General features: G+C 40.2%; 1 protein-coding gene across 1 annotated transcript; it reads left to right on the top strand.

Annotated features, from left to right (window-relative positions):
* The first annotated feature begins 1,236 nt into the window (after nt 1-1,236).
* On the top strand, nt 1,237-6,557 carry LOC127638527 (G-protein coupled receptor 22-like). Its single transcript, XM_052120087.1, has 2 exons — nt 1,237-1,571; nt 5,237-6,557. Exon 2 carries the CDS (start codon nt 5,241-5,243, stop codon nt 6,555-6,557), a length of 1,317 nt encoding a protein of 438 aa, XP_051976047.1. The 5' UTR covers nt 1,237-1,571; nt 5,237-5,240.
* Nucleotides 6,558-9,905: the final 3,348 nt, after the last annotated feature.

Consider the following 9,905-nt stretch of genomic DNA (forward strand, 5'->3'; position numbering starts at 1 on the left):
ACTGTAATTAGCTACTTATTCACTGTAAACACTATTCTGGCTTTAGTTAGCGTATTGATTTACGTCTCTACTGACAAATTTCACCTCAAAACTGGATCGATTCTGTTTATAATTTCCCCTGAACAGTCAAAGACTGTTTGAATGTAACATCTGGGAAGAATTTACAGTTTAACATTCACCGCAAGAACATGATCACCTTGCTTATTTTGGGAAATCTGAACACGTGATAGTCATGTTCTTCCACCGTTTTTTGATTAAAAAATGACATTCAAAATGTGAAAGTAACAGCATTAAAAAAAACATGGTGATATTGTTTTGTTTTTTAGCCTAGACACGTAGACCTTCCCTAAAAGGCATTTGGTTTTGGAAATGAGTCTTACCAAGATGCATGGGCCCATCCATCAACCCCTGCTGGTTCACAGATGTTATACCTCTTCACATGGACCTTAAGCAAGACCAGAGCCTGTGCATTTCTGCAGATTGCTTGGGGAACATGATGAACTTGATTTTGTTAAGTTGGCTTAATGCAGCTACCTAAAGTCGTATGCATGCTTATCGGTCCTATGTGTGTTTCTGTCAGGATTGTTGAAGACCAGAGCTGAAGAGAATTGTTTCTAAAGAGCTATATGGTCAACAAACTAAAGCCTTACCCATTTCTCAGGAGGCTACACCTTCAATACGCCACCCTACCTCTCAATCAACTGAAGGCCGTATTTTACGAGTTGGCTTCCACTTTTCTGGCCTGCGAGGACGTTCCCTAGAGAGGATTTCCCAGAAAATGTGAAGGCGATATCATACCAACAACGTGGAGTGGATTACTATACGCCTTGAAAACTATGGCGACTAAAGGTCATCTTCAGTGATGGGACAGGAAATTACATACGCCCCCTCTAGCTGACCTAAACAATTCTGTGATCTTGGTTTCTTTAGCAGATGGCACATGCAAATCAGGAAAGGCAAATCAATATGGATTTATCACCGTCCAGGGCCCACAAAACTGTAATAACAGGAATACATTGGCACTAGAGGAAAGGCATAGAGGTGCTAAATGAAAAGCAAGTCACGTCACAGTTGCGAAATTAAATTCCATTGATTCTATTCTGTACCATTTACATCAAAACAAGTTATCAGATTTCTTCTTAACCCAACCTCCGAATTTCGATTGTTTGATTTATCGCCGTGTCCAGTCTTTTAGGACAGCTTGTTTATAAACAGGCGATGATGTGGACAGTTTGTCTCTGAATCACTCACCATCTACCAGGACTCCTAAGCAATCCGGAGAGAGAGAAAGTACAAGAGAGAAAGAATGAAACGGCTGGCATCAACTCTGGACATGGACATGGCAGTGGACCAAACGTATCGTTTGGTTTAACAAAATAAAAGGTGCTGACAAACTGTCTCCATGGCCATAAAGCAAGAGTAAATTCTCTGCTGGATTACGAGGATTAAGAAGTGAAGAATACTTCCTTGAATGGCCATGCCTGGGGCTGATGTACAACTTGTACCCCTTCCAAACTCTCCAGTCTTGATTGTTGACTCCCGAGGCTGAGAAAGAAGCTGGAAGGGGAGGGGTAAGTCATAATGTGTCAAATAAATGATCAGACAGTTAAGCAAGAGTCAACCAGGACGTGTTTCTCGAAACGATTAGAAAACAAGTTTGTAGTCGGATGATTTGTGAGAGGTTACGTTTTGTTTTTTGGCTCATGAAATCGTTTCAGTTATGCCACGGTGTCGGATGTAAAGGCCAAAGTATACTGGTTGTCCGTTAGCCGCTACGTCTCATGTACAATAGTCTGCGCACAGCCCAATATTAATAGACACGTGGACAGTCCATGTCTATACGTGCATGCATCGAACTCGTTAATACGACGAGGCCGCAGTCAAAATAGTATACTCTGATAGGCTTGAGCGCACGACTGTGCGTGAGATATAACAGCGTGCGGGAAAACGAAGGATGCTCTAGCTTTTAGGCCCTTATACACGCTAGCAGGGTTTCCCAAATGGGGGTTCGCGAACCCTGGGGGTTTATGAGGGAACTTCAGGGGGTTCGTAATAATAATACAAAATATTTGACAAATGATGGTTCTTAAATGTGTAATGTAAGTGGCCGGCTACTATTTCCATACACGGCTACCGAAACTCTTAATGTATAATATATAATTTCCGTAAAATGTAAATATGTTTTATTTCCTAAAATATTTCAATATTATAAGGGTTGCTAAAGTCCTGGCCATTTTCAGCCTCATTATTCAAAATATTTCATATTTTAAATATTGGCTATATCATATCAACATATCAAATGTACACACACAAATAAAATCGCATGTTTATAAAATTATCAGGGCAGTGAAAACAAGTTTTTGTTGTACATTTTTACTACTGTGATGGATAATGATTATATGTAGTGCAATGTCTAATTTAGATAGAAATGGTGAATTAAATAAAATAAAATGTATAAATATTATAACAAAAGAATGATGGATGTAATAAAGGTTCAGTAAAATATAACAATATGAAAAATGCGATAGAGTTCACAATGCAAGTTTTTCTAAGCATTAATTTCAATGGGGCTGGTGCATCGCAAGGCCATAGAAACGCAAGCATTTGCAAAAGTGATGCTTAGACGTTTTTTACATTTTAACTTTGCTTTTAACGCACTCTGATGTGGGCATCCATTGACCAATGAAAATTTTAGGCCACATCTACTGTGACCTGTTTTCGTTTTCCAAAGTATGAGGTATTAGAGAGCGTTTTCGAAAAGCTGGAGAAAACGGTGGAGAAAAACAAAGTGTAAACAGCGAAATTAATGCCTTTTCAAACCATTTAAAACTCTGTCTTCAGTTTCTTAGGCTACGTCTACATTAATCCGGATACATTTGAAAATGGCTTTTTGTTTCAAAATGCTCTCCGTCCACACTAACATTTTTAAGCGTTTTCCAATAGTTGCTCGTCCACACTGAAACGTATGAAAACGTTTAAATCATGCGGAAAATCCCTGTTGCATGTACGGTATGAAATCCAATTGTCCTCAAGTTGCGTCGCCAGACACCAATTCCGAGTAATCTTCCCTTCGCCTTTGAAGGAACGCAATGTGAAGGTTGTACAAAGTGACATTTATTTTTTAACAACGCTATCAAAGTGAGTATCAAGTACAACAGTGCCGCTATAACACAGGCCGCCATCTTGCTTGTTTTGGTTTGATAGATCACATGACTGCATTTTCGAAACGCTCCATTTTCGTTGGAGAAAAACAGCGAAATTAATGAATTTTCAAACGAAAACGTATAAGTGTGGGCGTGGCCTTAGCGAGTCTGGTCCAGTTGTGCTTTCCAAAATTCAAAAGCTCTTAAAGGAATAGTTCAATATATTATTCCAACCCTGTATGACTTTCTTTCCTTAGTGGAACACAAAAGGAGATGTTAAGCTGCGTTCACACCGTCGCTAGTGGTGTGTATGGAGAGTCTAAACAGCACTGTTTCATTACAACTAATATTATTATTAAAATGTTGGGATCACGTGAGCTCGACCGTCTTCTCTCGTATTGGCTGTAGCTCCAGAAAGTCGCTCTTCAATTGCATAAAGTTAAACATTTCTCAACACGCCCACATCCGGTTGCCAACGGTCGCCGTCGCTCTTGTTGCCGGAAGTCGCCAGCTCTCACTGAAAACAAATGAGATGAGGTAATTTGTCGCTGGGAGTGTGAACGCAGCTTTAGGCAGAATGTAAACCTCAGCAGCTTTCACTTTCATCGTATATTTTTTCCTATACAATGGCAGTGGTGACTGAGATTGGACATTCTGCCTGACATCTCTTTTTATGTTCCACGGGGGAAAGAAAGCTGTACAGCTTTGGAACAAAATGATGGTGGTTAAACCAAGAGAGAACGTTCAGTTTTGGGGGAACTATCCCTTTAATCAATAAATTAAACCAAATGATTCTTAGTTCCCAGTAAGGTACCTTGATGTTTCCATCTACCTTGATTCCCAACAAACTAAGTAAATGACAAAAGTCTTTAACCCCTGGTTAAAACTTATCTCGATGATACCCTTTCTCTCACACTCTAAATCCACCATCCATTCATCCAACCTCACCAATGCGCTACAGATGAAAATGCATTATGGACAAACAAAATGTGTCTAAAGTGCATCTATTCATAGCAGCGGCAAATTGAGCATTGCCAGAGCATGACGAATGCATTAACAGTCAACATACAAAAGGACATCAATGGAGATGTTGACTGAATGACAGGAACAGTCACCATTTACTGTCATGACATATAGGGACTGTTCCAAAACCAAGTGATTCTTCTTCTATAGCAGCATCTTAATTAAAATAGAGCATTTGGAGCATTTTACATAAGCAGCTACAATCGCCATTTAAATAGCACGACCATGCACCGCACACAGAAAACTCGACTCACAATTGATACTATAATGAGCAAAAATATACATATCATATCCATTTGGGCAAAATCACATGTTTTTTTTTTTACCATTGTAAACTACTTTTTAGCATAACTTGGATTACAAGTATAAATAAAATCACAATCTTTCTCGTTTCGTACATCATTTTGGATTTATTTTCCACCAAGCTTGTCATAGTGCAATCTAGGATTGCCTTCCCTGGGGAAAGCATGCATCTGATGATACCTTAACATTTTGCTGAAATGAGGTATCTTAGGTGGCAGCATAATTAAGGTACTTACTTTTGGAACAGCCTTCGCACCAGGAGCGTGCTTAAAATGCTTCCTCGGATGACAGCTCACTAGGATTTGGAACAAACACGTGGTGTCCATTAAATGCAATGGCGATTTCATTGGATTAACAATTATCTCTTTAGATCGGTGCTTCCCAAACCTGTCCCAGAGCCAAACCTGTACCTTATTTGACACCCAACTCATGTCATGAAGTGCCTCTATTACCGAGCTGATGAGTTAAATCAGGTGTGTTAGATTGGGTAGACATCCAATATGGGTCATGTTGGGATGGCCCTATGAGCATGATTGGGAAACCCTCTCAACACTGGCCCTTGGAGATTTAGGATGTTTCCCTTAACTTTGCAACCATTTCTGGTCTTGGTGTCTCTTGGCTAATCAGTAGAATCAGATGTGTAAGATAAGGGACACATCCACAATGTGTAGTGTTGGGGAAAGACTAGGACCAGGATTGGGAAACACTGCTTGGGATAACCTGTTATTGTAAGATAATTGCAATAATCCTGTTATCTTGTCTTGTAGGATAATGCACGCCCCTCCTGCAATGGAGGAAGAAAGCACCATGAGTAACGTTACCGTCCTTGACATCACCGAGTCCGTGAGTCCTGCCATGACGGCGGCCGGCCCTTACCCCTACCCACTCAGCTTCCAGGTATCCCTGACCGGGTTCCTCATGCTGGAGATTGTACTGGGCCTGAGCAGCAACCTGACGGTCCTGGCCCTCTACTGCATGAAGTCCAACCTGGTCAACTCCGTTAGCAACATTGTCACCATGAATCTCCATGTGTTGGATGTGTTGGTGTGCGTATGTTGCATACCCCTGACTATTGTTGTATTGATGCTTTCGCTACAAGGCGACACAGTCCTCGTTTGTTGCTTCCATGAGGCTTGCGTGTCCTTCACTAGTGTGGCTACGGCGGCCAACGTGCTAGCCATCACTTTAGACCGATATGACATCTCAGTCAAACCAGCTAATCGAGTGCTGACTATGGGACGGGCAGTGGCCCTGTTGAGTTGCATTTGGGTGCTGTCTTTCATCAGCTTCTTGGTGCCATTTATTGAGGTGGGTTTCTTGGGACCAGAACCCACTAAAGCCAATCAGACCGCTGTGTTACAAGTTAACGAGTATTACACTGAACTGGGACTATACTACCACCTAGTGGCTCAGATCCCAATTTTCTGTTTGACTGCTATCATCATGTTAGTGACCTACTCAAAGATCTTGCAGGCACTCAACATCCGGATCGGTACGCGCTTCCACACTGCACAGAAAAAGAAGAAAATGAGACGGAAAAAGAACTTCTCGCTCATGTCAACATCCGAGCAGCAGCTACCCGAGATCACGGATGCATCACAAAGCAGTGGCGGTAATCGTGGGAACGCGCCGCTAGGCATGCGCACGTCAGTGTCGGTGATCATCGCCCTACGACGGGCTGTGAAACGTCACCGGGAACGCCGAGAGCGTCAGAAACGCGTTTTCCGCATGTCGCTCCTCATAATCTCCACGTTCCTCCTCTGCTGGACACCCATCACCGTTTTAAACACTGTGGTTCTCAGCACAGGCCCCAGCGACCTCACCGTCAAACTTCGACTGGGCTTCCTAGTCATGGCGTACGGCACGACAGTCTTCCATCCTCTCCTCTACGCCTTCACGAGGCAGAAGTTCCAGAAAGTTCTGAAAAGTAAAATGAAGAAACGCGTCGTGTCTATTATCGAGGCAGATCCGTTGCCGAACAACGCGGTCATACGAAACTCTTGGATCGACCCCAAGCGGAATAAGAAAGTGACTTTCGACGATCACGAAGCGAGACAAAAATGTTTGTCATCGGAAGATGCGGACTGAACTATTTTGCAACCATGAAAACAAGGACTAGTTCTAAGGAAAGGAATCTTCCGGGTTCAGTACAAGTTATGCTAAATCGACATTATTTGTGGAATAATGTTAATTACCACAAAAAAATATATATATTTCAACTCGTATTTTAAATTGGTTGCAGTGTGACACTTACAATGGAAGTCAATGGGGCCAATTCGTAAATGTTTAAATACTCAACGTTTCAAAAGTATAGCCACAAGACGTAAACAATATGTGTGTTAACATGATTATAGTGATCAAATCATTTGCTTAACTTTCTTGTGTAGTTATATTTAATTTTACAACTGTTGCCATGACAACGTAACGCTGTAAATTCTAAAACGACCATAAAAACGATGATTTAAACAACTTTAAAATAATAAACATGTTTTAACAGAAGAATTAACGTAAGTGCTTTTAAAAAATTACAAGCTTCAAATTTCTGCCTTTAAACCCTCCAAAAATGTTCCCCATTCACTTCCATTGTAACTCCTCAATGTCACCTTGATTTTTGCATTTTTTTAAAGAAAAGGAGGGACGAGTCTAATGTATTTTTTGTAGTAATCAACACAATGCCACAAATGCTGTCGACTGAGCTTAACTTGTATTGAACCTGGAATATTTACAGCACTGTTATCCGAAAAAGGAACCTTGTGATTTGAACATTAAGGCCAAAGTATACTTCAGTTTTCCGTGTTCCGGTACATTTCGCGCACATTGTGCGTGACGCAAATGTTGTCACTTTTGATCAATGCATTCATATGCATTCATGGTCAAGTCTATACTTTTAAAGGCTGAGCGCTCGACCACGTACGAGATGGAACGGCACATGGAAAAACAAATTGTACCCCAAGATTTAGTCTTAAAGATAAAGTGTGTAATTTCTTTGCCATTAATGTCACTAAACAGAATCGTAAATACAATGACTGTTATCAAACAGCTTTCCTGAACACTCCCCGTGTTCCATTGGTTGAATTAGTCATGCCCCAAACTTGTGCCATTCGTTGAGCCAATAATGCCATGCTGAGTTGCTCAAACAAACAGAGCAACATTTATTTATGGCTGCAGAGCCATAGCGTTTACAATTTACAATGGGGAATCAACCTACATATTGCTTATTTACAGTAGTCTTTGTGAAGCTGGGATACCAGAAATGGTTTAAAACATCAAAGAAATTACACACTTCACCTTTCAATGAGCAGGTATCAAATAATTACTATTTATAACTAACTTGGAAAATAATACGATAGGTTTCCTAGAATGATTTCCCTGTAGTTACAGAGTGCATGTCCTTTATAAACCACTGTATGTACAGGTGAAGTCAGACGTTTACATGCACTTAGGTTAACATTATTAAAACTGATTTTTTTAACCACTCCACAGATTTAAAATTAGCAAACTATAGTTTTGGCAAGTCATTTAGGACATCTACTTTGTGCATGACTGGAGTAATTTTTCCACAATTGTTTACAGACCGATTGTTTCACTTTTAATTGACTATATCACAATTCCAGTGCGTCAGACGTTTACATACAATAAGTTAACTGTGCCTTTAAGCAGCTTGGAAAATTCCAGAAAATGATGTCAAGCAAATTAGCCAATAAGCTTCTGATAGGGGGTGTACTGAATTTGAGGTGTACCTGTGGATGTATTTTGAGGCCTACCTTCAAACTCAGACAACATGGGAAAATCAAAAGAAATCAGTCAAGACCTCAGAAACAAAATGATGGACCTCCACAAATCTGGTTCGTCCTTGGGAGCAATTTCCAAATGCCTGAAGGTACCACGTTCATCTGTACAAACAATAGTACACAAGTATAAACACCATGGGACCATGCGGCCATCATACTGCTCAGGAAGGAGACGTATTCTGTCTCCTAGAGATGAACGTAGTTTGGTGCGAAAAGTGCAAATCAATCCCAGAACCACAGCAAAGGACCTTGTGAAGATGCTGGAGGAAACATGTAGACGAGTATCTAGATCCACAGCAAAACGAGTCCTACATCAACCTACCTGAAAGGCTGCTCAGCAAGGTCATGTCAAAGCTCCAAAACTGCCATAAAAAAGCCAGACTACAGTTTGCAAGTGCACATGGGGACAAAGATCTTACTTTTTGGAGAAATGTCCTCTGGACTGATGAAACAAATATTGAACTGTTTGGTCATAATGACCATCATTATGTTTGGAGGAAAAGGGTGAGGCTTGCAAGCCGAAGAACACCATCCCAACCGTGACGCATGGGGGTGCAGCATCATGTTGTGGGGGTGCTTTGCTGCAGGGACTGCTGCACTTCACAAAATAGATGAATCATGAGGAACGAAAATTATGTGGATATATTGAAGCAACATCTCAATTAGACAGGAAGTTAAAGCTCGGTCGCAAAAGGGTCTTCCAGATGGACAATGACCCCAAGCATACCTTTAAAGCTGTGTCAAAATGGCTTAAAGACATCAAAGTCAAGGTGTTGGAGTGGCCATCACAAAACCCCGACCTCAGTCTGATTAATGCTTGTGGAAGGATACCCAAAACTTTTAAACAATTTAAAGGCAATGCTACCAAATACTAACAAAGTGTATGAAAACTTCTGACCCACTGGGAATGTGATGAAAGAAATAAAATCTGAAATAAATCATTCTCTCGACTATTATTCTGACATTTCACATTCTTATAATAAAATAGTGATCCTAACTGACCTCAGACAGGGAATGTTTTCTATGATTAAATGTCAGGAATTGTGAAAAACTGAGTTTAAATATATTTGGCTAAGATGTATGTAAACTTCTGACTTCAACTGTAAATACCAAAAAAAAAAATATTTGATTTGTACATACGCTTTATCAGTTCTGTACCTCTATTATGACTTATAGCCTGTGTATACATGTATTTATAATAAATTAAGTGGGGGAAATAAAGAGGTATTTAGCATTAATTCACACACTTTGAACATTGAAATGTATTGATCTTCTATGACAGCTGTTCACCCATGGATATTTTATCCAAAGCGACATACTGTGCATTCAAGGAATACATTTGATCAGTTTGTGTGTTCCCAGTTGAGTACAGGAACCTAAATCCATGTTTGAGAATCGAAATGTGTTCTTAAAGGGATAGTTCATCATTAAATGAAAATTCTGTCATCATTTACCAGCCCTAATGTTGTTCAAACCCGTTAGACTTTCTTTCTTTCTTTCTTTCTTTCTTGGAACACAAAATGAGACTGAATAGTGAATGGTGACTAAAGCTAACATTCTGCCTAACATCTCCACTAAGGAAACAAAGTCTTCATTTTTGAGTGAACTGTCCCTTTAACACATCATTTCAGAATAAATAAAGGTT

The sequence above is a fragment of the Xyrauchen texanus genome, chromosome 46 (assembly GCF_025860055.1).
Source record: "Xyrauchen texanus isolate HMW12.3.18 chromosome 46, RBS_HiC_50CHRs, whole genome shotgun sequence".
Taxonomy (NCBI): domain Eukaryota; kingdom Metazoa; phylum Chordata; class Actinopteri; order Cypriniformes; family Catostomidae; genus Xyrauchen; species Xyrauchen texanus.

Coding starts and splice junctions, on each gene's coding strand:
- LOC127638527 (XM_052120087.1), top strand. CDS start 5,241: ATGCACGCCCCTCCTGCAATGGAGGAAGAAAGCACCATGAGTAACGTT.